Source organism: Lagopus muta, chromosome 8 (genome assembly GCF_023343835.1).
Source record: "Lagopus muta isolate bLagMut1 chromosome 8, bLagMut1 primary, whole genome shotgun sequence".
Lineage (NCBI taxonomy): Eukaryota > Metazoa > Chordata > Aves > Galliformes > Phasianidae > Lagopus > Lagopus muta.
In genome coordinates this window covers 2,209,401-2,236,930 of record NC_064440.1, presented here as the reverse complement: position 1 = coordinate 2,236,930, position 27,530 = coordinate 2,209,401, and the positions used below count along the sequence as shown (strand labels likewise).

The following is a 27,530-nucleotide window of genomic DNA, read 5'->3' as shown; positions in this document are numbered from 1 at the left end:
TCCATAGCTGCCTCGTCTGAGCTCAGCCAGATACTCATAGATGGTGCCACCAAACAGGACACAGCAGAGCCCCAGGTTGGGGCTTCTTTAGTCTCAAATACTACCAAATGTTTTATTTGAATTATGTTTCTACATTCAAACCTACATGCAGTACCAAGTGCCTGTATTTTGGGAGGAGCAGTGGGAAGGAACCCCATAAGCCAAGCCTTGCCCCTTTTATCTGTGGTTTGTTCCTTTTTCTCACTTCCTTTTTAAATCTTGGCTGAGCCAAAACAGCTTTTCCTTTGAGGTCAGCTACTGTGAGTGATTATTTTCTAGTGACTTATCGTGTGTATGTCTGCTTCAGGGTTTGTGCCAAGGAGAGGAGGGTAATCCCAAAAGGAAACCTTCTCTGTGTGTTTCTGTGTTGATGCCTGATGTGCCCCTCCTTGGTGTTCTTCAGCCTCTGAATCTTGTTGAATTTGAACTTCTGTGAGTGCTGTGCCCAACGTCGTTTTTTCGGGGGTACATTTTTATCAGCTTGTAATAACCTTTGTGTTGTTCAGAGGGAGAAAAAAGTTAATGTCTGGATGAGGTGAGCGTAGTCCCAAAGCCATACTTCGAAAAACCAAGCTGCTTATAGAATCTGTCAACCTTTTTTCCCTTACAAAATTGTTAGACAGTAGATGAGAGACTTTTCTGTTTTGTGCTGCTTGCACCTTTGCAGTGACAGGAGTGGTGTGTTTGAACTTGAAAACATCAGCCTGTGTTTTACTGTGCTCCCTTGAAGTCAAGAAGCGTGAAAAATAGCACTTCTCTGTGCTTGAAATTTCTGGAGATTCACAGAGGTTGGCAACCTTCGTTTTGGGCAAAACTGGTTGGTGCCATAGATATCAGTTGGTTCTCTCCAATGGCCATTGCTGGCACAAGTCCTCCCTAAGCAATGCTGATGCTGCCTGAGCAGGACACCACAAGCTTTCTTTTTTCCTCTTCAAGTGGAAGGGAGGGGCGACTGGGAGGGAAGCATCCTGCTAAAGTATTGTCGGCTTTTTTGTTTCTCGATTAAGAGTTCAGAGAGCTTCAGATACCGCTGCTGTACCCCTGCAGTCGCCAATATGAGTGCTTTGTGTTATCACAATTGCCATTCTTTAATCCCATCTTTCTTAACCACTCCCACGGAGCCTTTACTTCAGATGTGGGCTCCTCAAACCGGCAATCCAAGTCCCAGATTCCTCACCTTCATGTGGGCCTTTTTCCTTGAACTGTAGCTTCCCTCCTCAGGCATTCCATTAGTTCTGCCGCCTTTCTGACATCTGGGGTCTCTGAAAACCATAGCTCTTTGTTTAAATTAACTGAAAGGTTAATAGGCTCTCCAAAAGGTTCTCTGGGAGAAGTCAGCAGGGTGAGTGCACAGCTGTGGCTGCAGAGCTTCTTCAAGGTGGCTAGTCACTGAGGCTTGAACTTGAAAGGTCAAGTGGCCACTTTTGCATACTGATGCCTGGCAAGTAAAGCATTTCTTCTCACTCACGTGTTCAGTGTGTTTTAAGGTCATCTCTTTGGATTCCAAGCTTTTAGTTCTTTCATGTGACTGTATCTAATTTTGCCTCGTTACATGTCTTCAGTAGTACTCACGATAGTGCTCGCTGGGTAGCCTGAAGTGGTGTTTCTATTCAAAAGTTGGTATGCTTTGCACGATACTTAAGTCTGCCAAATCTTTCTTACTGGAACAGCATCATTGCTGTGCCTTGAAATGTTGAGTGGAACTTAACTGCAAAATATAAGTGTTAATGAAAGCAAGATGCCAGGGTGTTTTGGCCCATTGCTTGCACCCTGCAGAGAAATGACGACATGCTGGAGCCATGCAGCCTTCCTGCAGCACGTGGTTCTGCTGCAACTCACCTCGTGCTGAGGCATCGTGCACCGACTGCTTCATGGCAGAGCAATGCTGCTGAGTGGGCCAGCTGCACCTCCAGCACCAGAGCTGCAGCCTTTGCATCCGTGCCAGTGAGGAGAGAAATGGAGCACCATGCGTGGTGCCAGCCCTTTGTTCCTGAAGTAAGAAGCACCACTACTTTGTGCTGCTCTTGTAGAAGCTCTCCATTGACGAGTGTTGAGCTCCAAGTGTTGAGCTGCCTCGCTCCAGAAGCTGTAGTGGAGCCTGCATTCACACTCACTATTAACACATCTTTTGCAAACTTCTACTTCTTTAATATAAAGTATAAAATAATCCAGAGTGATTATGGCAGCTAACTTAATAAGAATTGTCTTCTGTGCTAGTATCTGTAAACCCTCAGTTGCAACATCATTATTTTTTTCCTAAGTTTTGTCCTAGGAAAAGAATTGAGCCCTCAGATCCTTTAGTAAGGCTCTTGAAAGCTCTTTGGATGGAGCACTTCAGTGGTATCTCTGCATTCTTCCCCAGTAACCTTCTGATTGTCTGCAATGCTGATTTGGTAGACTGTGCTAAAAAGGAGAAGGTTGAGGAGAAATTCTAATCTGAGAAGATACAACATCTCCTCTGTAAGGCAGCAGGTCAGGTGATTTGTTGCTTTACTGACTTGTTTATCTTTTGCCTGATTCTTGCACTGCTTAGGTTAATTGCTGCCATGTATGGATTTAATGAATGTACTTTGGCACAGTTTAGAGGAATTACAGTCCTTGTCTGACCTGAAAGCATTGAGAACAGCGATAATAGGACTAACACTTGTCCAAAGCTCAACAAAATATGTTTTGAGGGATCTTATCATGCATAAAGAGGATAGAGCAGATCCTTTGTGTTATAACTCAGTTTGCTTTATTAGATTAAAAATAAACTCTTTATTTTTCCTTTGAGAAACATTCCCTTGGGTGTTATCAGAAAAAAATATAGAAAGATAAAAACTTGCTTCCTGGTTGTGGAAACATCAAAGTTGCCCCTTTGTTGTGTATTTTTGGAGTCTGTTCCCAGATATATTTGTGGGTCTAGAGGGTGTATATGAGATTACTGTGGAAACAACTAGAATAATATATGTGGATAAGGACTTGAAAAAGGTATCTGTGCTGTAAGTGAAGCTTTTCAGGTGCTGTCTGTAGCTATACTACATTTTCTGACTTTCTTCTTACTTGCCTAGAACAGTGTTATGATTCACATATTGTAATGAATTGTAATGTGGTGCTCCTGCTGATCCAACGTACTGATACATTTGTTCCTTATGAATTTGTGGATCTCCCTGCCCGCACTGAGTTCAGATGCACCCCAAATATCACACAGCATAAATAACCCTCCTGCAATAAGTAGAATGGTACCAGAGCAAGCTTAACCCTATCATTTTTCATATAGCAGAGTTTCTAGTGAACAGCCCCAAGAAAGTCCTTCCCTATCCTACGAGCATTCCTGCCTGTAAACCCTTACCATTTCTGTCCTTGTGTTTGTAGTAGCATCAAGCACCCCTGAAGTGTGATGGACTTGTTGGGGTGGGTTGTACAGCTGGGAAAGACAGATGGGATCCTCTTCCATATTTCACTTTTCTTGCATCTTGGGCCTAAGTAAGTGCATCTCAGAGAAATGCTGGATGGAAAAAGAGCACAGTTGTATCTACAAACAGGCAAGACTTTTTTTTTCCAGGAACTCATGTGGTCCTGCTTAAAAAAAAATGGAAGCCAGTCCTTTAAATCCCTACAAAGGTGAGGTTTTCCAGACTGCTCCTAACAACTCTGATAAAGTTGTTTTCTGTTCTGCTGACAATTACAGTGCATCCTGTATTAACAGCAGTTCAGAAGTTCACTAGCATATGTTGGTTCTTTTTCCTACTGCAGCTGTCATTTGAACACAGATGCCTAGCGATACAGCAGCACGCAACCTGCAGTGTCACAGAATAGATTAAATGTTATCTGTGCTAACATGCTGAAACCAAACTGTGTTATATACCTGTGTATTCTTGCCTTTTTTTTTAACATGTTTTCTTCTCACAAGCTTTCAGACCTTCAGTTCATAAGAGCATGAGTTCTTAAGATTATCCTGGAGCTCTGCTCGTGGCTCCTTTCAGCAGCAGCGTTTTGCATTTTGAGATTCGGTAATAGGTTTCCCAAGGACCTGACAGTTTCTGGAGAAAACAATTGTTCAGCACTCAGAATGGTAATAGGAGTTTCATTAGAGGCATTTTCTGCCTAAATTGGAACCCAAATAGAAGTGTGTTTGTTGTGAGCTCCAGCTGCTGCATTCCCCCACCAGTTTTGGGAAGGGGCTGCCTGGTTGCAGGCTGATGCTCTCTTTGTGCAGTAGGCTCAGGGCTGCTTCCTTGTGCAATGTCCCTGTTTCCTCTCTCCTTGCTTTCACCTTGGTCCCGCTTCTCTACTGTGAAAGCTGCGTCAGGACTGTCCTGGTACATCCGCACGTCACTTCAGCCTGCCCAGAGCTATCCCAAATGGCCTCACAGCCACCAGAGAAGGCATTATCACAGCTAGGTGCTCCGGTCAGCTCCAGGGCCCCTAAAGCAGAGCTTTGCCAACAGCCCAGTTAGATGGAGCTGATGCACAGCATTGACGAATAGGAAAACCCGAGTGTAGACAAGATGTGTGTAAGAAAACTATTTGTGCAAAGTTCATTTTATTGTAGTTTCAGAATTTCACAAATTCAGCTTGTCCGTGGTCCTTCAAAGCAAGGCTTGGCAACAGGAGAAAAGGAATGGCACGTATGAGATACATCCAGGACTTCTGCTTTATTGCACTGACAGAACCAAATTGTTCAATCTGTTGCCTCATCTGTTTCTTGCCATAGCTGGGAGTTGTAAAGGTCAGGCCATTGCAACACAAAGAATGTAATAGTTAACATGCTGCATCTCACAGTGTTACCAGCTGGCTAGCGCGTCTCTCCCGTTGAACATCCAGGCTCTTTCCCAAGAAGCATGAGCAGCATCCTCTGCCTATTTTGGGAATGCGTCAAAGTCAAAAGTTTCTGGACGTGGCAATGCAGAGTGGCCAACATTGTCAGCCTGCTCTGATGCCCACTGCTGTGTTCTGAGGGTGCTGCTGCAGCTCAGCAGGAAGCAGTCGCTGCTGCCCTGGGAGATGGCGTCTTTTGGTGCCCGTACAGCAGGCTGTGCTCGCTCACATTTCCATTCCTGCTAGCTCGATGGGTGCCTCCAGCAGTGTGCCATCCACCCCCACCCCTTGGGGTGCTGCTGAGTGCCTGGAAGCCAAGGGTTTGGTCCCACAGCTCAGGGCTGGAGCTGCCCTGCTGATGGCTGTACGGGATCTGCTAGTACAGGGGAAAGGAGCATGGCTATGAGTACAGCATGATTAGTGTATCCAGATCATAAAGATACGTTAGGTACTGAGTGATACAAAGAAATAGGTGGGGGACTGACTGGCACTGTTACTGAAAACATTTTCTTGTTAACATCTCACCTTCAGTACTGTGTCTTCAATCCATTGGCTGGGTGCGCAGGCAGACTGAACGTGCGTTGTCCTACTTCCGACCAATCCTAGTTTTCTTCTATATCCTTCTGTTTTTCCATGCTTTTTTAATATATTAAATGATGAAGCTTGGATGAAGATTGATGACACCTTCTTGGCAGTGTTTGCAAGACAAAAACAGAAGGAAAAGCCAGGTGTTCTTTCCCTCTGCTAAGTGCATCATGCTCTTGGATGCGTGCAAACCATTCCTCACAGTATCCACTGGAAATGTTCTTGAAACTGAGAACTGTAAGCTCTGCTATCTGGGTTTGAGGAATGGTCCTAACAGCCCAGATTTGCAGAATCCAGATCGATACTTCCCATCACATCACAACTCTCAAGTTAGCTCCCAACACAGTGCTTCATTCTGATAATGCAGGTTGATTTTTGTGTTGGCTGTTGGTAGGCATTGATGGATCATTCATGGTAGCAGTTTAAAGACAAATCAGCATTGCTGGAAATTTTGTTTTAAAGAATAGCGGGATGGCAGGAAAGAAATAACCACGTAACAACTAGGCAGCTAGTCGGATACAGTGCACCAGCTTGTTCAGTACAGACTGCTCAGTGCCCTGGCCTCCGAGCACCGCTTGGCTCTCATGCCTGGAGCCTGCATGCAGCCTTTGTGGCTGGCCCTGGGCACAAGGGAAGTTGGGCACTGGGCTGTGGAGATGTGGCAAAGCTCCAGTGGCTGTCATCTTGCAGCTGGTTCTCTAGGTGGGACCGCAGCAGGGCATCCACTGTGCCCTTGGAGGCGAGGGGCCATTGCCTTACACCTGTTGGACACAGTTGCCATTGTGTGCTTTGTAAATCGGAGTGGCTGAAGAGATGCTGCTTTGGCATTGTGGTTTTGATGCACCCAAACCATGAAATGATCAGTTGAGTTTAGGTTTCTGAAACTTACAAGCAGATTTTTGGGCAAGTGTAGCAACATAAGAGGGTGGAACAAGCTTTTTGGCAAATTCTGCTTGCTAATATTCTTTGGCTAAACCAACTCAACTTCTAATGTTCAGTATCTTAAGATTCCTGTTCTCTTGCTGTTCAGGGTAAAATACTGCCATAACTTGTCCTTTGTTTCTTCAAATCTTGATAAGGTGTCCAAGCTGGCATTTGAGTTAACGGAAGGGCTATGGTTTAGGTTTCAAAACTGACTTGGAATGCGTGCAAGCTTTCAGTGCTTTCTTTGGTTAAAAAACAAAGAGGGCAAAGGGGAAAGGGTAGAAGCTGCACTGATGCAAGCATTGTGTGATCTGTCGGTACGCCCTGGGTTTGACTGTTGGTGTGCAGCTTGTTCTTCAGAGTGCTGCTAACCGTGGTGTGCTTTTCTTACCTTGAAGGTGCCATTCTTGGCAGATCAGAAACACAGGAGTGCATCTACTACAACGCTAATTGGGAGAAGGATAAAACAAATCGCAGTGGCATTGAACCCTGTTATGGAGATAAAGATAAAAGGCGGCACTGTTTTGCTACATGGAAGAATATTTCTGGATCAATTGAAATCGTGAAACAAGGCTGCTGGCTGGATGACATCAACTGTTATGACAGGTAAGTTTTCTTGTAAGCTTTATTTGTAAGTTTATGCTATATTGCTTGTCTGTAATTATTACAACCTCTCTTCTGCAATTGGTAACTGAGACAAAAGATCTGTATGGTAGCCTGCAAATAATTGCACTTGTGCTTTTGTCCAAACACGTGGGATTTTTTCCTTACTTAACTGTATGGACCCAACTTCACCTGAGTAAGTTTATGTTATTTACAGAATAGCGTGTGCTGCTCTCTCTCATTCAGTTACTATGTACTAAAACTTGTAATTTTTACATATTTAGGCCAATAGACTTTTTTTTTCTAGCAACTTACTGTCAAACAGTGCAAATAGAGTTATTGAAAACAGAATTGGGAATTTTATGGTTCACCTCTCCGAAGTCTTTGGAGCAGGATGGTCAATACTTGGTGTCTGTGCTTTCCTTAAATCTGAAAGCATTTTGCCTGTTGGCTGAAAAGCTCACCTCACTAGCAGTCCTGGGAGACACTGAGTATCTTTAAATTCCACTCATTTTAGTGTAACAGATGGTGTAGCAAGTACCCGTGAGCATTAACAGCAGGACTTGTGCTTTGTTCGTTACTGGCTGAATAAAGGTCGTGACTCTTTTAAGAAATAGTATTGCATCCTTTAGGAAATAGTGCTGTAGGTCTTCGAAGTACTGTACAAACTGTTATTTACCCAAAACGGTTGCTATTTGGAAAGGGAAATAATTAAAAATAATAAAAGCGTGAAATATCTGTATGAAAATGAATTTGGAAATTATTGTTGGCAATATTCTAGAAAGCTTTCCTGTTGTGTTTGTTGAATGAGTAGAAGGAATCACTGTAGTGCTTTCTACCAAATAAAGTTTCCCCATGCTGGGATGTTTCTTCCTTTAACTGATAGCTTAAAGCTAAGTTGAACTTAGTACTCAGTACTCCTGACTTTTTGTTTCTCAGAGAAGAAGCAAAGCATCTGCAAGGTTGCTTACACAGCATGGTTGAAATCCTGCTGTGCTGGAAGACAGAGGACAATTTCTGAAGAAACCTTATTTATTGCTACTAGTATGTAGTAACAGTAAGCCAGGATGGGAAAGCACTTTGATTTCTTTTTAACCTCTTCTTAGTTGTGTGTTTGCAGAAGAAGTGGAAATATTTACATTTTGGACTGATTTTATTTCTGCTAGATTTTGAACTTTTAGGATGGAAATAGAATTTCTCAAATTGGAAGTAGAATTAGGTTCTGTACCATTAGCATCCCACTGCTGCAACTTGTATCATTGAACAGTCTGAAAAAATTCAGCACTAAGGCCTCCTTGCTGCTAAGAAAAGAAACTGGAAGAAGGGATAAAGTGCAGGAGGGGAACAGTTGAAGTAAAAGCTTGTCTACGCCCTCAGTAACTGTAGCTTGTCAAAAGAATGCATGCTGCTGTGATTGTCTAAAATATCCATTAAGCACAATCTTATCTCTGGCAGTTTACTAAACAGAGTTACAGGGTGATGAACTCCAAGAAGCAGCAGATGAAGAACATCAAAGAATGAATGTGTTAGGGACATTTCAGCACAGTGTAATTGTAATAGCCAGAGCTGTAGAATAACCTGGTTTTTGAAGATGAACCTGGAACTCTTGCAGAGGTCTAGCAGTATGTAATGTCTGCAGCTATTCCTGCAGGATCTTCATGCTCACTGTCTGCTGTCAAGTTGTTGCCTTCTGCATTACTCCTGTTCTTGCCTCCATACTTGAGTAGTTTGAGCTCGTTAGTTAAAAGAAATCCTGGCCTGCTTTTAAGCCTCTGCCTGAAATAAACCTTTTTCCTACATGCAATGCATGCGTGAAGGAGAACTCATAGAATCTCAGTGTTTTCTAAAAATGCAGTAAAATAATTCTACTTCTTAACTCACAGTGTCACAGAACAGGGTTGCAAACAGTGGAGATAAGTGCTCCCCATTTGCTCGTTTGTTTTGCACATGTAAACAAGCATCTTGAACTGATCTTCAGTACTTCTGCCAGCTCTCCTCGAATTTTGTGTTAGAAATGGCAAAACATTCTCTTCCAGGTTTGATATTAATGATATTTGGTTATTGCAATATAAAATAATAAGTCTTCCTCTCATTTCACTGCCATTTGAGTAGTGAGCTATTCTGGGTAACTCACTGAAGCTCCCTTGAAGTTTTAAGTATTACCAAACGTTTTCTTTTCAGCAAAATAGACAGCATAAGATTAATAAGGTTTTTTTGTTATTATCTTTTATAGGAATGATTGCATAGAGAAAAAAGACAGCCCTGAAGTGTTCTTCTGTTGTTGTGAAGGCAACATGTGCAATGAACGCTTCTTCTATTTTCCAGAGATGGAGGTCACACAGCGTAAGTTGGCCTTAACACACTGATGAAGCAACTGAATGAAGCAGAGTTCAGAAATGTCTGATATTGTGTGTGTTCAGGAGATGAGGCTTTCCAAAGTGTTACAGTCAGTTTTTTCTGCCAGAAGGGTTTTGATTCCCAAATGGTAGAGAGCTCTGTGCATTCATATAACGAACCTAGAAAGTTACCAGTTTTTTTCCTTCAATTTTAAAAGCTACTAAAAGAAAGAGATATAAATTCAAATTCATAAAATGCACTCAGCTCTTTTCTAAAGGTGAGAAGAAAACATAATGTGAAATAATTGGCTGTTCTAATATACTGGTTCTTACCTTAATTGTACAGGTAAGCATTTATTAGGCTGTAATCAGTATCATCTACGTATGCACATGCCAGCCTAGGAATGCTCTTCTTCATGAAAAGATGTTTGCAGTGTTTCTTTAAACTGACTGACACAGTAACCTTTACAAATTTCAGAAGGATTTCTTCCTAAGTTACATCAGAGCACATCAGGTAGCCACCCTTAAACTGTTCTAAGAGAACAACAACTAGAAGATCTATGGGTTATTCTTGAGTATCTTCTTCTGGTCAAGAATCTCATAATCTTTGTTAGAAGGCTATCAGTGTTAATAAGTGAATTGAAAACAGCAGATATCTTGTGCACCCATAGCCAGAGGAAGTTGTGATATTAAATAATGCTTCTGTCAGATTGAAGTGATCTTTGGTGACCCAAGAGATGCTCCTTCAGTTTTGTTGTTGGTATTGCTAATGCAGTAATGGGCATTCTTCCTTGCTCTGTTCTGCCCCAGAAGTTCCTCTGGAGTTCTCCCTGAGATGCTTAGATAAGTGTCTTCAGCTAGAGGATTTTTACTTTCAGCAAATGAGCAGAGGCTCAATATGTTGGCAGATTATTTCTGGCCAGCACTACTTACTAATGATACCTTACTGTTTACATTCTGAAGATGAAGCCTCTGTATTGATTCTTTTTTTTTCCTTCGTGTAGTGATGCATTCTTGCAATCTTTTACAATAAAAACATCTCTTACACAATGTAGATAGAGCAAGCACAGAAGCACAAAGTAGTTGGGCACGCTGGCATGTGAGTCTAGAGACCTGGGTTATCTTCACATCTTCTGAAATGCTGCCTTTCAAGTACACAGCTGTTTGATTATTAGAGTATGCTACTCGATCAAGTGTTGTTAGCCTGTTGTACTGATTGCATGAAGCTTAGGTCAGGATGATAGATTTTTCCAGCAGTTATGAGTTATGTACTCTTTGGTTTTTTATTCTCTTTAGCAACTTCCAATCCGGTCACACCGAAGCCACCTCTATTCAACACCTTGCTTTATTCATTGGTGCCTATAATGGGAATTGCAGTGATTGTGCTCTTTTCATTTTGGATGTACAGACATCACAAGCTAGCATATCCTCCAGTCCTTGTTCCAACCCAGGTAAGTTGCTGCATTCATTTTTCTTTTTTGAAAGGTAAAGTGAAAACAGCAAACATGTCTGAAGCAAAGAGGAGAACGAAATGGGCATCTGTTGCATGGCTGAGGTCTCCTGCTGCATTGCTGATTTGAAGGTGTCAGTGCTTGGTATCAGCAAAAGCAAATAATTCAGCTTCTACTTCAATAGCTTTGTGTATTTTAATTGATATTTGATGCATGAGTGAGGATCTATTTAAGAAACTCTTTTGGGGCTGTGTGGAACTAAACAGCACGGAAGTTCTAGCTTAACGTTGCTGAGAGGTGAGGGAATTTCATACATCCCACTGCTCGTGTGCATGTTGTGTGCAGGTGCTCTCGTGCTCCTGAGCCTTTTGTGATGCTTAGCTTACAAGAAAAATGAAGGAGAGAGGCTAATTCATAATGGCAATTTGCAGCAAATGGGAAATAGAAGCAGGAAAAGCATAGCTATTAAAGAAAAAAAAGCATGGAACTGAACTACTGAACTACAGGTATCAGTTAAAAGGAAGGTAAAGAATATATATAGTTGAGATATAGTCCAAGGGCTGAGCTCATCTTGTGGCTTCTGTTCTTCCTGTCATCTTTTTCCTCTTATTTCTTCATGCAAATGTTACATCTTGTCTTATTATGTCTCAATTTTATCACATTCTCTTCTACCTGGGAAATATTTTGAGATGGTTGTCCTAAAAATTGAAATGTGAACTGGCTCCGTGGCATCAAAACCAACTTCTACAGCTGTGTGTGCATAGTTTCTGCTGTTGTCAGGCTCCAGCTGATCCTGTGGATGTAACTGATAGTATGTAGTAGGGTTCCTTCTGTTCAGTTGTGTCCAGAGATTCAATTGAGATTAGAAGGTCATTCAGGAATGAGGCTGAGACAACAAAATCCTCAGAACTGTAGTAAGAGAGGTCCCACACCTGAGATTTTGGAGTCAGATTTGAACTGAAGCTCCCTAAGCCAGTGCAGTGACTGCTCAGCTACAATAGCTCAGCTCTCATGCAGTGACAATTCAGTTGATGGTTATCTGAAGGTAAAACATTTGCCATTTTTGGTAGGATTGTGTTTTAAAAGGGTTGCATGCATTTACCCTGTACTGCCAGCTATTGTGAGGTTTTTTTCTGTGTTGATGCTTGACGTCAGGGTGCTCCATGAAGTGCTATTACCTGTGGTTGAGAAATCAAATTGTTTTGGTTTCAGTTTCATAGTAACAGATAAGAAAAGCTTAGGAGGAGGCAGCGGACATAACTACATGCCAAAGGGTAAGAGCATAGTTCAGAGGGAAAAGAGTGCATTTCCTGCAACAAACCAACTTCATGTAGATCTGTGAGCATAACTGTTGCATCCATTTCCATTTTTCTGTGTTTGGCTCTTTATGTCATCTTAGCAGTCTTCATTGTAGGATTAACTTCATACTTCCCAGTTGTGTGAATGATCAGTTGCCCTTCTAGACTTACAGACAGCGTCAACAAAGCAGGCAAACGTTAAATACCTGAATTTTGATTTTCTTCCTTTTTATTGTAGCTCTTTTTTCATGGTTTATGCTCAGTGCAGGAGTGGACACGTCATAAATTTTTAATAAATAGGGTAATAACCTGTTTGTTAATGCCTAGATTGTATCTGTTGGGATAAGTATATGTTGGTGCATGAGCTAGTTATGGTGTAATAACATTTTCTTATCTTGTGGTGAATAGGCATGAAGGTTTGATGTGGAAAGTCAGGAAAAGTGACTTCTGCCTGAAAATCTAAATGAAATTATGGAAATAAGAGAGAGAAATATTCTCCCATAGACAGCAGAGCAGTGTTTCCCACTTAAAATTTGGTTACAGCTGATTTCAATGGGAAGCAGGGGAAACAGGAAGAGAGGGAACAGTATTAGTAGCTTTATAACCATAAAACAAATATTTAAATAATTTAATTAGTATATTTAATAAGTAGGGCATGAGTAGAGTCTATAGGCAAATGCATTCTTCTGAGTCTTACTGTAGCAATCGGTGGGATGGCTTAATTAGATGCATATCAGATATTCAGTAGAAAACATCAGTTTCTGTGTGAGATACAAAAGAAAAGGTTCTGCATGGCAGTGGGAGTGCTGAGCAGCAGTGTGCCCTGGCAGGAACCTTTCTGTCTACAGAAAGTAAGGGGGAGGATGAGAAATGAGAGAATCAAGAGGAGGAAACACTGGAGAATAAGAAAAGTTGGAAGAATCAGGAAAAGAAAGAGTAAGTGAATAGAAAGTCAGTGATTCTGCTGTAGGGAAAGGGACTGTTTGGTAGATTTAAAAGAAAAAAGAAGAGAGAGAAGATGGAGAAATATGCTAGAAGGAATTTTGGAAATGAAAGAAAGGACAGACATCCAAGAAAATGCAAGCAACTTCATTTTCTTTTGAAAAGAGAAGTGTATCACAACACATCAGGCAGGCAGTTCTGACACACACTGACCTCAGTCCACAGCTCTGTGGATTGCATTGGGATGTCCAGGTAGTTATTCTGATTTTAACACGGCAGTGGTAGGCTTTGTGTCTCAGTTGGATGGCTGCACCTGCTCTGGATCACTCCTGCTGTCCCACTGCCCCCCTGCCCTGCAGGCATCTCGTCTCTGCTCCCCACCATCAGTTGCACTGTGTGCATTGCTGTCTGCAGTCTGGCTAAAGCTGACTGTCAAATTTTGTCAAAATCTATCACCCCTTAAATTCTGTAGTGAGTTATTAGCAAATGCAGGTTTGCAAAATATATGCGTGTTTATGTAAAACAGTTTGACAGAGCTCTTTCATCCTATTTACGTTAGGACTTAGCGTGCAGCAAACATACAGCCCGTATGCCTGATCAGTTTACCAGGAAGGCAGCTGAGTGTTCCACACACTTGAAACTGTGTTTTTGTTCAGAGTTACTCATGCTCAGCCAACTTTCACTCCTGAGCACGGAGCATGCTGCAATGAAGCACAGTGGCCTTTGTGGACTGAAGCTCTCACTCAGTTTAGGTGCACTTCAGGTTTCCCCGCAGCATCCTGCTGATTCTCCTGGTAGAAACGTGAACGTGGATGGCAGGGAGTTGATCTGCTATGCTCATTTATCTTCTTACATCTCTTGAGCATGGGCCAGGGTTGTCACTCAGTGCTAATTGTGACTGCAGTGTTACCACTCTGTCATCCGATGGATGGGACCACAACCTATTTTATAGCATAACTGACACAAGTAACACTTCTGTTTTTTATCAGTTCGCAGAGCTGTGGCTCCCAACGTTTTGCATCCATGCTGCGCAAAGAAAAATTAACCTCATGTACTTCAAGGGCCCAAGTTATGAATATCTTACTGGATCACAGAGTTGCTTTTTTTGTTTTGTGTTGTTTTTAAAATAAAAGTCATCTGTTGTGAGGGCTGGGAAAAGCTTTGTAGATTCACATAGTGTCATTTTTCTTAGCCTATTTTTGTGCTTTCTTCTGAAACATTTGGAGTTGCTCGGGTCAAAGATGCTGCATGTGTTTGAGTGCTGAGCAGAAGAAAGCCCTGATCTGGACCTGTTTGGTGTGACTGGAAATTCAAAAACTCATAATGAACAGATCCTGTTTAAGCTCTGCCACTGTGTTAAACAGTGACATAAAAGCCACTTGCTTCCATATGCATCCTTAAAAGCAAGCTTGATTCCTAAGAACTACCATTTCTTTCTCTTCTCACAGAGGCTTGGTCGTGCTTTTTTACCTTGTACATCTTGCCTTGTGTAGCTTTTCACCTATACTGAGCACATTAATCTTGTATGATTCATTTTTTACTACTTCCTCCATATGGATGAACCTCAGTGCTCCATCTCGTATATGGAAGGTACGCCTTGTTTCCAAAGTCCTGTGCTGCACAAACCAAGATTTACTCTTAATTGGAGCACATGGATCAGATATAAAGAGATACTGCTCTGGTCATCCCTCTGGTCTTGATGCTTTGAGTCCCAGAAAGTGCTCTGTGTTGGATGGCTTGCTCCTATCACCATCAGACCACCTTCAGTGCAGCTTTTCCTGAAGATGCTGAAGTACAAGTAAGCCCATGTAGCTACATCATGATTTTGCTATTTCAGTTTCAGCTGTAAGAAGTCAGAATTGAAAGCAGTTCCACTTAACAAAGGATGAATAATAATGAAAGAAAATGATTTATTTAAAAAATCATGGGAGTGTAGGTACTAGTGAGTAAATATTTTTGTGGTTGGCATTGGAGGAGATTTTCACTTACTGTTTTTATTCCTTCAGTTTGAGCGCACCAAATAATCTGCCTGGTGTTGTTAGAATCTCTGGGACAATCTGTTCCTTTACCAAGCTCAGAAAATTGCAGGTGGCTGCTGAAGAATGATAAAATGAAATCAAGTGTTGAGTTTTTTTTTCTACTTGGCTCTTCCAGCCACTTCTGTTGCTGTTGTTCCATTTTAATAGAACCATTAAAACGCTTGAAAAATGAGGGATAAGAAAGGGAGAGATGTTTTATCAAGAACACGTTCCAGATTTAGGAAGGTTTATGACTACTTGAAAAATATGCAGCTGTGTGAGATGGAAGGCATTGCTCAACAAAACAAAACTGGGGGATGGACGTGGGAAGAACTGCTTTTGAATCGTGGGTACAGGCTGGGTTGGAGCCTTTGGTTTGCTAGGAAGGAGTGAAGGTCGAGTACTTGCCGGTCATTGATGAATCATTAACGTGAAATGAGTGGCAATGTTAGTATTAAAAAAGGAAGAACCAAACCACATGACTTCATATTCTGTCATGAGGCATTTGTACCTTCGGGTCTAATGAGAGTTCCTTCCAGAATTAATTCCAATCAATAGCTGGAGTGACACAAGAGGAAGCTCTGATGCCATCCTTTGGTTGTGGTGCTGGGATACCTGGCTTAGGGACACTTGTCAGAGATGATCAGAGATGGCCTTTGTGCTCTGAAGCAACCGCAGGAGGGCTGAAGCAGCCATTTCTGGCAAGTGTGCCATCAGCTACCTGCCTTTGGGAGCTTTTTAGTCACTTTCCATCACGAAGTCCAGTGCTGTGTGTCCTTAGATATGCTCTCCTGAGTGTTTTAGGCTGATACCTCTCAGGTATGCAAGAACAATTCCTCTTACTTTGCATTCTCTGAAGAGGTTGAGGGACTGTAAGTGAAGGTGCAGATGCCATAGTTAAGGCACTAGTTAGGAACAAGGGAATGAATTGGTGGTGTGTATTTATTTTGAAATCAGATTTTTGTGACGTGTCTGGAGTTCAGACAAACTGCATGGGGTGTTTTTTTTCCAGGTGGTTACAGATATCACAGCCATTTCCCTACTCCCAGTCTAAAGTTATGTATTTGTGGGGATGGTGGCTGTTCTGTGGGGCTCTCAATTGCTCCCAGCTTTTATTTCTAAGAGTTGTATTAATTGCTGAAATGAGTATATTTGCATTTTGGTAGTAGCCAGATAGTGCTTAACCTGCTGATATTTGGACATCTAATGAAAATTGGTGGTCTGCATCTGAATGGCAGTGGTCTTAATATTAGAACGTCTGTGGTGTGCATAAATCTCTTTGAAAGTTGTCCTTTGTGTGATGTGTTGGGGTCTGGGGGGGAGGTGATCTCATTAAGAGAGCGACGTGGGCATTGGAATTGGGCTTCAGAATTCCTTCTGTGTATTTTCTCACTGTGCTAAGAGCAATAAGTTTGTTTTCCTGTGCCTTTTTACTTATCTCTGAAGAGCTTACATAATTCTTTGGAACTGGAGGACTGTAGCAGCGAGCAGACACGAAAAATTACTCTTAAACAACTTCCTTTTGGAGCCCGAGGAACGAAATTTGTTGAGTAACAACATTGTATTTCACACAAGCACTGCTTGTTTATTCATCTGCTGCTTCAATAGAAATGTGAGCATATAATAGATGTGGCTATCAGCCTGGGCAGAAGCTGTTCCCTATCAGATTCAGAGATGGAGCAGTGTTGTTATTTTGCTTGGCTGTTGTTTCAGGCAGGGGAACATGGGCAGCTTGGAGCAGGAACATCAGTGCTCGTGGGCTGTGCAGTTTGTGCTGCAGTGTCTGAGCTGCATGCACCCAATGGCTGCTGTCGTACTGGGGCCACCAGTCAGCGAAAGAAAATTGGTTGAAGAGGTTTTTTTAGTTCTCTTTATGGCGTTTCCTCCCTCTGATGAAGTGCCTGATGTGTCTGCAGGCTGTACAAGGGCTGTGGGGTCTGTGCTGGGCTCAGGGGCTTCAGCCACCTGTGGCTGTGCTGGCTGACCCAGGAGGGCTGTTCCTGCCACCCACATGACAGCAAGTTATAAATCAGACCCCAGCTAATCTAGACTTCAAGAAGTGCTTCTGCCCTTCTATTATTAATTATTTAGATAATGCTAACTGTGTGCTAGACACTTCTTGAGCTGAGGGAAGGCTGTTGTTGGCCCCAGCTCAGTAGAATCTGAAGAATGTGAAGGCAAAGGGAGAAGGAGGGGATGACTGCTGCTACGTGGCAGCTTCAAGCCTTGGGTGTCATGCTGTTGCACTGTGATCAAACTGTAAAGGACACAGAAAATGACTGAGGCAAAAGCTGAGGAGGAGTAATGAAGGCAGCTCTGAGCTTCCCCGCTTTGAAGCAGCGTGAACAAGCTCATCTCATTGAAATGTGCTTTAAGTTTCACTAATAGAGCTCTTGGACTTCTGTTTTTGTAACAGGTTTCATCCAGTGGTCTGTGAACTCGTGATTTGTTTGTAATCAGTCTTAAACATTATAATTGTACCTTATATGTGTGGGATGTGGCATCTTCAGGTTCACTTGCCCCAGTCCCACTTTGAGCATGCCAGATTTACTGAATAAACTTACTGATACAGATCCAGTGTGTGAAGACCTATTGGTCAGCAAGCTTTGGTTGTAACTCGGACACCTCAAAGTTTCCATTTTCCACAGCTAGATGCTAATTACAGCGTAGGCTCTTAGCTTAAAAACGAAATGCAACGGTGCCCTCTACTGTGCAGTTGGGAGCATAACGAGCTGAGTTGCATAACTTGTGTTTGTAAGTATGTTCTGCATGTGTTTGTGTGCTGTTCTGCGGTAACGTTCGTGTAGGCACCAATAATGGGCACTTCTGTTCTGAATTATGAGATCGATTCAGCTGATGGTCTGTATTACAATCTTTGGTTTTGCTCATTTTTTCTTTGCTGACATATCAATGATGTTTTTATTTTCCATTTTAAATGCTCTGTTACCAGTACAGGAAAGTTGCTGTCCCCATGAATATTTTTGTTGTTAATTTGCAAGCAATTTATTTTGTCTCTTTTCTTATAAACTGTTTTCTCATCCCATTCTTGATGTAAATAGTAATTTCTTTTGCCTGTGTTTTTTTCCCCCTCAACAAGCACGCCTTTCATATAATGATTGAGGTAAGATGCATTGATGTTTGTTCATGGTTATGGAACTTTCTGTGGACTTGTAAGAAGTTGTTTTGGTACGAATTCCATTCTTTCCATATTTTTAGACCAGAAATTTGTAAGCATGCGGGGTTGAAAAACAGAGATTCAGTCTGCTGCTCGTGGCTTTCTTGAAGCCTGCTGTGATTTCCCAGGCTATGGAGATGCACATCTGAGGGAGCAGTGTGGAATGCACCAGGAACGCTGCAGCCAGTGCCACGTCCAGCCTGCTGCGGCCCTGTGAGAGGTGCAGGGCTGTGCTGGGAGGGCAGGAGGTGCGAGCAGCCTCTGCCTCACTGCAGGGCAGCAGCACGGCCTGCCCAGCACTGGGTGTCCACTGCAGTCCTGCAGCAGAGGCTGCCTGCTATGACCAGCTGGCATGGCTCGTGTGTGAGAAGCAGAGGGGTTTGGTTTGAGGAGAGAGGTTAGCTGAAGAGAAGTGCTCTGTCACCATTCAGTCTCTACTTTGACTTCATTGTTGGCCAGAAGTGATTTTTACTTGCATTTAATGAATGGTTCTTCATTTAAAAAACTACAAGTAACCGAGAACTGTTTATTTAGAACCATTCTCATTACTGTTCGGTTGAAAAACCAAACAGGATCTGAGCTGTGGTCTGAATGCTCAGTTTTTGTTGTCTGTATGTTTTCTACATAGGTCTCATGTTCACAGCTGAAATGCCTTGTGAACATCCTTTAGAAGGAAATAGAAGGTTGCTATCTAAATATTCTGAATATCTCACACCTGTGAAGGATCATCATTCTGTTCTTTGCACTGTTTTGCTTCATATGGCTTCATTCCAGTTAGGGAAAAATAAGTGTTATGACTACAAGCTACTACCTTGTTTACATTAATAACATTTTGATGCAAGTCACAGAGTCAGACTAGATTACAGAACCTGAGTTCTGACTCTTACTCTGTTTGGGTTTTCGTGTGATATCTGATTGAAAATAAACCTGAACTCGAAAGAGAGAAATGAGAACTCGTTGACCACATGCTAATATAAGCTGTAGAGTAAATGTAACCAAGGGGAAGTAATGCTAAAGTTAACACAGAGAACGTGCATGGGCTCTGAAGTTTAAGAGCTTGTGTTTATTCTGGAGTCAGAAGAGAGAAATGTCTTTGTAGGACCACATGTGGGTTATTGATCCTTTTTTTCCCCCCTCTGTTACACATGTGAAATCATCTGATTAAGTTGTTGTGTGAGGGGAATGACTGGAGACACACTGACGTGCTGATGGATGGTGTTGGGGCAGCCCTTAAACAATCCATCCAGTTCGTTGTGTTTGGCATGGATTTGTAGTTTCCCAGTCGTTGTGCTTCTGGCTGATCTTCAGAACCATTCCCCACTCACTTCAGGAAACCTGAAAACTGCTTCTGTTAAGGCAGCTCTGCTTTTCATTTTAAATCAGGATTTGTTCTGCTCTGTGTGTAGGGTTGTGATAGTTCTTCACAAGGAGCAGAAAGCTTTGATCCCATAGAAGGTTGCTGTATAACGCAGAGGGAGAACATTTTTGAAATGCTCAGACTTGGTAGGAAATGCAGAGCTTGGGAATGTGGAAAGGATTGCACTGGGTTCAAGTGAAAGCAGGGAGCAGTGCTTTTTGCTGGCTGGTTTTGACGTGGGGTGGCTGCCTTCTCTTGTGATGGGTGCTGCAATTCAGATGTGCTCATCAGATCTTTGAGGGGCACAAGTCCTCTATTTGTTTCATGATCAAGGAAGAATATTCACGCGGCGTGCTTCAAAATACATCAGGTTGCTTTGGACAAGGGGTGCAGAAAGGAAAGCCACTGGGGCCAGGGAGGTTTGGGTTTATTCCCACAGATGGTTCTCTCAGTTCAGGTGAGTCCCGAGGTTGAAACCTGGTCACACAGGTTGTGTGATGGCGTGGTGTTCAATCTCTGGGTGCCACACTGCCTTAAAAATAACAGCTTTGTAGTACTCAAAATAGGCTTTTGTGAGTAAATCTGGGCATCTCTTTTCTAGCTTTGCACGTCTGCTTTTGCCATTTTTGTCACTGCTTCAGTTTGAGGACAGTGAGCTCCCTGCTGCCTGAAATATTCATACAGGGCTTTGGCACCAAATGAAGGGCAGCACAGGAGAGGAAACTTGCATGACTGTGTATCAGAAGCTCCAGGAACAAGAACTTTATCTTGTGTTAGAAGCAAGTTTTAATTCTTGAACTTCAAGCCAGATAAACACAAGAGAAAATGAACCCAGCTACGTTGATATCACAGCTTTATCTGTGCATCTATCGTGTTGGCAAAAGCATTTCATAGTTTTTAGAGGACAGTATTGTAACTTCTCCAGTTTGTATTTCAATATCATATTTCTACAGGTGCCAATTTCTGATTAATTTATTTGAATTGATAGGAAACTATTGATGAAACTAGTCCTTTTTTAAAGGATGCATTTATTCCTTAGCAAGAAAGAGAGTGTGGTTATTTATTACTGTGCTTAAACTGCTCAGAACATGTATTGGTGAGAAACTCTCGTCTCCATTCTCCCAGCAGTGAAGTGTGCTTCAAAGCACAGTTGTTCAGCAAATGTCTTTAACATGCACGAGGATTTTGATGTTGGTGGGGGGGGAGCAGAAGGGAATTGTACATTGTGGGTGTTTGAAAAGCACACTTGGTATTCTGCAGTGCAGGAGTCACTGAGAAGCAATACCTGCCTTCCATTTGTAGGTTCTTGCTTTCATTTGTAACATAAGGCCTCTGCTGAGCCGTGCTGCCACAAACACTGTTCATCCCCTGTCTGTCTGCCTGTGTGCCATCACCAATGGCAACACCACTGAGGAGGGAGGGAAGAATGGTAGGATGGGGCTGCTGCTCTTGGTGGCAGTGCTGACAAGCCCTCCTCCAGAGTCACTCTGCAGCAGGCAGATATCAGGCAGGAGGGCCCTAACTCTGGGTAGAGCAGTGCTGTTTGAGGTAGGGGCATCGCATGTGGTTGGTGGTGGGGACGAAAACAAATTGTGTACAAGCTGCCTTGAATGGTGGGACGAAAGGAAAGGACAGCCCAGGAGGGAGCACCAGTGGGGCAGCGAAGTTGAAAATGTACTTGTTGCATTCAGGTGACGTGTATGCTTTAAGTAGGAGGTACGTTGTACTGTTTCAGTCCATCAGTAGGGTGCAAACGTTGAGATACAAAGAACAAGGTGTTCTCTGGAATCCCATTCTGGAGAGCGCTGGAACGTTGGTTCTGTGCTTCCTCACCCCAGCATGAAGGGCTGGGGGTGCTGGGTGTCGTGTCCTGCACTGGGTGCGTGCTTCAGTGCTTCTGAAGGAAACCATCACCGATGGGGGAGGGTTGTGCTGCTCTGTAGCCTTGTGCCCCAGCACTGGGGGGCTGTGGGAGCAGGGCTCAGGAGAGCGTGGTAAAGGCAGGGTGAGGGAAAGCGAAGGTGTTTGGTTGAGTTCCATCGCTTAAAAAGGTACCAAGTGTAACTTAATTATCCTTATCCCTTAATTTTTGCTGTGCTTTCATACCTGGTTAGACAGATGTGTACTGTAACTGTTGTCATGCTGTTGCTTGCACATAGTTCTGAGCATGTCTCACAGTCTGTTTTTGGTTTTTTTTTCCTTCCTGTGGAGAAGAGTTGCTGTTTTGTTTCTGATTTGTTTGGGGGAATTTGTTGCAGGAGGGTTGGGTATATGCTGCCAAGTCTCAGTTTACAAGGCTTTCCTTTCTAGATCACACATATTGTAATAGCAGCGTTAATTAATGGTGTTTACCTAATTTCAGGATCCTGGACCACCACCGCCTTCACCATTGATGGGTTTGAAGCCACTGCAGTTGCTAGAGATCAAAGCCAGGGGACGATTTGGGTGTGTGTGGAAAGCTCAGCTGCTGAATGAATATGTTGCAGTCAAAATATTCCCTATCCAGGTAGGCAGAAGTTCTTTGTGTCCTGCACTGCCAACTTACTGTACTTCAAGCTGTGTTTTCTAGTCACAGTGAGAACCTGTTGTTTTAGAGAACTTTCATCCCATACGGTAAGTCTAGTTATTGCAGAGATGTTCTCAGGCGTGGGAAATACCTTCAGCCAAAGCATGTGGGGTTTTATTAAGTGCAGAAAGTGTTTATCAACGAGACCTGAATTCTGTGCAGCCTTAAAGCAAAGACAATAAAAATACCTGAACGTGAACACTTAAATACTGCTTGCTGTTGTTCTCACATCTTTCCATCACTTGAGATCTAATTAAGTTGTACTTGGAGTGAATGTAAGCCAGTAAACATGTTCTGCAATGCAACCCTGTAAGGTAATTGTTCCAATTAAATGAAATACTGTTGACTTCCCAGCAAGTACCCTCTGAAAGCCACGTTTAAAACAGGTTGTGCTCACAACAGTAAGAGCAAATTTACAAAGAGTCCAGGACTGTCACATACAGTGACACCAGGGTAGATGGTACCTCACTTACAAACAGCCACTGCTGCTACCTGGAGCTTTGTGAAGACTTGCAGAGTGCAGACTCTAATCCAGATCTACAGCTTTCTGTGTTTCCATGATTCCTGTATCTGATAGCTGGTGTTGTTTCCAGATGATACAACATACTTAATTTTGCAGACAATTTCCCACTGTGCTGAACATGTAATATATGTGAAGAAAGACCATTTTTCTGTTTTTGTAAATGTTGAGTAGTTTGTAGAACCAGTAGCATTTCTAAATATTTAATACTGAATACTGTACCTAAACATCTGTCATTTTAAAGTAATTAATCTCATAATGCTGACAGTGTACACAGTGCTTTTACCACTCTTTCCAATAGGTAATAAACCCTGATTTGATTACAAATAAAACAAAACCAACAGGTTTTCATCATAATGACAGACCACTTAGCAGTGCATGGGGAACTACAGGAGGAAATGTCTGACAGAGGGCCTCTGACTGTGGTATTAACTTGGTGTTTGGTGTTGGTTTTGCTTGTTTAAAGGACAAACAGTCGTGGCAGAACGAATATGAAATTTACAGCCTACCTGGAATGAAGCACGACAATATCTTACAGTTCATCGGTGCAGAGAAACGAGGCACCAGCATTGATGTGGATCTCTGGTTAATTACAGCATTTCACGAAAAGGTTTGTTGCAAATACGACCTTCAGGTGGTTGAACAAAATGTAAATAGCTTTCACTTACCGTTAACTTCTGCTGGATATGGATTGATTTCAGTTTCTTCTCAGCTAGCTGATACAGTTGTCGTCAGTCTGTGCTTAATAAAGAAGCTGGTTTACAAAACATAGGAAAAACTGTTCTGCCTTTGTGCTTCTCACAGCATGTTTAGTTTTGCATGGCCCTCATCTAAATTTGCCTGAATTAAGTAGAACTCCATCTCGTGGGGATTGTGTTGTAATGTTTTCAGCTCTGGCATTTTTGTCCCATTCATGCCTCTTCTTTAATTGCTGAGAAGATTAAAACTATCAACTGCTTGCAGACCTTCACAGACAGTGGGTAACACCAAACTGATCTGCCTTTCTGAAAGGATACTGCTGTCGTTTTGGTTTTGTCCTAGAGTTTATCTGAGATTACTCTGGAAAATACAAAAAATACATCTATTTTTAAAATGTAGTTTCTATGCTTTGACAGCATTCAGTCCCTTCTTCCCTTTTCTGTTGGCTTTTCCCATGTGGCACAGTGACATATCAAGCTGGAGTGTAAATCCATAGTAAATCCAGGAGCACGTGGGGGGAAGTGGAAGTGAGTTTGAGAAGTGCTTTCTATTGACTAGATTTTGCTTCACAGTCTCTCTCTATTCAGAGTATGTACTTGGATGTTGGATTCACAGTCATTAGTCCAAGAGAAAAGAGACACTATCAGTTAAAGGGCTCAGAGGGCACGTCCACAGTTGAGCAGATTCCTGAAGGTGAATCTAACCTGCCGTTTCCTGTGGCTGGAAGGCCGTAAACCGCCCTAAAAAAGCAGGGTTCTCTTCTTTGTAAAGAACTTAATTGTGTAAGCTCCTGTTTCTGCTATGTGCAGATTGTTGGCATGTGTGCCACGAACTTGAGTTGACTTCTGCTGCCCGGTTATCGAAGTGACACATGGGCACATCTCCATTCTATCCACAAAGATGATGCGAAGGTTAATTTCTCGTTGTAGTTTGAGCCGGCGGTAGATACGTGTGTGCAATGATACGATGTATCACAAAACAGGAAGGCAGATAAGCATAGCATGGTATTTTAGGATGCAGGCTATGTAGAGGTTTTCCTTACGGCTTGATGGGAGCGAAATTTATCTTAGCGTTGTTCTTTTTTTGCCACACAGGGTTCATTAACTGACTTCCTCAAGGCTAACGTGGTATCCTGGAACGAGCTGTGTCACATTGCTCAGACCATGGCTCGAGGCTTGGCTTATCTCCACGAGGATATTCCAGGGCTGAAGGATGGACATAAACCCGCCATCTCACACAGGTACGGTGCTGTGAGGGATTTGCAGCTGACGGTTAATGTTTAACCTGGAGCCAAAGGACGTGAAATATGGATGGATACAAAGTACTCAGAAATTACTGTGATAACTTCCTTCTGTAGATATCAGGAGCCTAATAAGGAAAATCTGCCCGGCCTAAGCAGAAAGCTTGATGTTTTATAGAGAGCAGCGGGGTGATTGCAATTAATGCGACTGTTTTTACACAGTCACTGAAGTATCCTATGCAGTATATAAAATAACTGACAGTACAGCTTTTGAAACAACTCACACACTTGTGTGTATGTGTAAGTAATACTGAGTGCCTTCAGATGGAAACATGCTGTAAGTGGTGGTTCCGTGTGGTATTTCTTAATACTATGTATGTATATATATATCACTTCATATGATATTTCATGTTCTGGATTTCTAATTCTTTTCTTTAACTTGAAAGGGACATCAAGAGCAAGAATGTGCTGCTGAAAAACAACCTAACAGCCTGCATTGCTGATTTTGGTCTAGCTTTAAAGTTTGAGGCTGGAAAATCTGCAGGAGATACACATGGACAGGTAAGGATGGACTGTTTACAGGAACAACACAACTGTAACCGGGTGTGAACAGAAATTGATAGTGTGTGCATTCTTCATGTGAAGGATGCTGTATCATCAGCTCCATTTGACCTTTAAGAGAGATGGCAATTCTGACCTTCTGCTCACACAATCAATTAATGTTACTCAGTGCTGTAGGTAATTAAAGATGACAGCTTTTTGTCCCCTGCCCCTGTCTCACTGCTCGCCCCTTTCCTCCCATTTCACGCTGACGGGCAGCTCAGCTCCACCTCACCACTCTCTCACTTCCCTGCTTCGAAAGCACAGGGGGAGAAAATACAAGAGATAAAGGCCTGTGGGTTGAGATGAGCACAGGGAGATCCCTCACCAACTCCCATCACCGGCAAAACAGATGCAGCACAGGGAGATGAGTTTATTGCCTGTCCCTCTGCTATGAACTCAGTGCTTACCATGCAGCAGGGAGCTGGCTTTGTGTCGTGTGCTTCTTAAATAACAAGCTCGAGCCTGGAGCATTTTGGTTTCTGAAAAACTAAATTTACCCCGTTTGAGGCAGAATTTCAGTTTAGGGATAAAAATAAAATCCTTATGTTAGGATTATAAAACCTCAGTAGCACCGTTTAAGAGAAACGTATCTATTATTGTGGAGGCTGAATGTTCAGACGTGGTGAAAGCTCTGATTTATTCAGTGACATAATTGCATCTGTTGGTTGTGGGCACAATGAAGGGGTAGCCCCAGAGTTTCCATTTAACATCCAGATTTGCATGAATGTCTCCATATAACTTTCTAGGTTTAAATTGGTTTTCCTTTGGTATTGTTACTTCTGTCGGGGGCAGAGGCATAAGCAAGTTCTACATCTTTATGTGCAACTGCAATAATTCTCAAAGAATGTATCCAGAATATCAAAAAATGAGTGGCTTTCCTGCAACCTGAAAGGGAATAAGGAACAGTTTTAGCAAGTACACTGAATTATTTGTAGAAATCTGTTATTTGAAATTATATTCAGACTGTCCTGCTTCATAAATATCCTTTGTAGGGCCAAGTTTAAAAAGGAAGCACAAAAACACTTCCTCTTATTCCAGAAGAATAAGATTTAGTTGTAAGCCAAGATAGCCATGGCTGGTTTGAATCTCGGACAAAAGTCAGTGCTGCTCTACACTATTTTTCTAATAAGCACCATCTCAATAAAGTGGTTATAGTGGGCACGTTGGTTCTGAGCGTGCAATTTTGTTATGTCTGTGTCTCTCCAGGTTGGCACACGAAGGTATATGGCTCCTGAGGTCCTAGAAGGTGCTATAAACTTCCAAAGGGATGCGTTTTTGAGAATAGACATGTATGCCATGGGCCTGGTCCTCTGGGAGCTGGCATCACGCTGCACTGCCTCAGATGGTGAGCAAAATACCTGATTGCAATGCTTTATTAAATGGGAAGAAAAAGGAAGGTAGGTTGTATGCATGCAACAACGTGCATTAAGGATGGTAGTGAGCAAAGGAATGGGAAATGAAGAAGATTCTGCTGCTGATTTAAGTGTTGGTGTGAGTGAGACACGGCTGTGGAAGCTCAGGGCCTCCCTGCCCAGTCCTTCTCTTTGTTGGCACTGGTGTGATGTGAGTTTTAATGGGTGTCAGGAATTGCTGATAGCTCAGAGACTGAAAACACGGCTGTGTCAGCAGTGTGCAGCATGGGCTGTTAGCTGGGAGTCTGTCACAGCTGTGTATTTTTCCATGAAGCAAACTGTTCAGTTTTTAAGCTATCAAGATTTCCAGTACTGTATTTCAATACGAACGGTTCTCTTCGATTGTATAAGCAGACAAGTTCTCACAGTGTCCAGCATTAATGCAGGACAAGACAAAAGATGAGGCTCAAAATATTTGGGGACAGTTCAATTTGGAGTGAAGTCTTTAATGAAACTATGAAAGCTCTGCTTGGGCTTCTGCTACCATTTGTCATAAGAGTTCTCCTGGGCCGCTCACTGCAGCTGGAAAACATCCACTGCAAAGCCAGGGTGTAGCAGAGATCTGAGATGAGCGTGAGGCCGCTCAGTGCTTTTCTGCTCCAAATACTCCTTGCAGAGTGGGAGCCACGAGGGAGGCTTTTGCCCTTTTAAAGATGTTAAGCCGTTTACTGACGGGATCGATGCACTCTCGGAGGCAGACCCACATTCTGTATTGATTTCTCTTGCCTCCTTGTACTGTAAAACATACTTACCTAAATCTTACTAGGAGTGTGTTGTAGATCTCTGGCAGGTGTGGTTATTATTCCAGAAAGTGAGGGAGATGTGAAAGGAAAGCAGCCTTCCCAAGTCACAGCTGTGTGCAGCTCTGCACTCACAGCTGCTCTTTCTGTCTCTGAACTGCCTTGTTTTCTACAGGTACCTGGAGTGCTCACTGAGCCTCGCTGGGCTCTGTGCTGTGCTTC

General features: G+C 42.6%; 1 protein-coding gene across 2 annotated transcripts in view; it reads left to right on the top strand.

The window, feature by feature from the left end:
* The window catches only part of ACVR2A (activin A receptor type 2A), a 52,786-nt gene that overhangs the window by 22,964 nt on the left and 2,292 nt on the right, over positions 1–27,530 (top strand). The window contains exons 2-10 of one of the 2 annotated variants that reach the window (XM_048954076.1): positions 6,747–6,954; positions 9,185–9,294; positions 10,584–10,738; positions 18,094–18,117; positions 21,891–22,034; positions 23,081–23,224; positions 24,408–24,553; positions 25,000–25,114; positions 26,363–26,501. In XM_048954076.1, coding sequence (XP_048810033.1) covers positions 6,747–6,954; positions 9,185–9,294; positions 10,584–10,738; positions 18,094–18,117; positions 21,891–22,034; positions 23,081–23,224; positions 24,408–24,553; positions 25,000–25,114; positions 26,363–26,501 — 1,185 coding nt within the window. The remainder of the gene's footprint in view (positions 1–6,746; positions 6,955–9,184; positions 9,295–10,583; positions 10,739–18,093; positions 18,118–21,890; positions 22,035–23,080; positions 23,225–24,407; positions 24,554–24,999; positions 25,115–26,362; positions 26,502–27,530) is intronic. The other variant, XM_048954077.1, reaches the window with a different exon arrangement.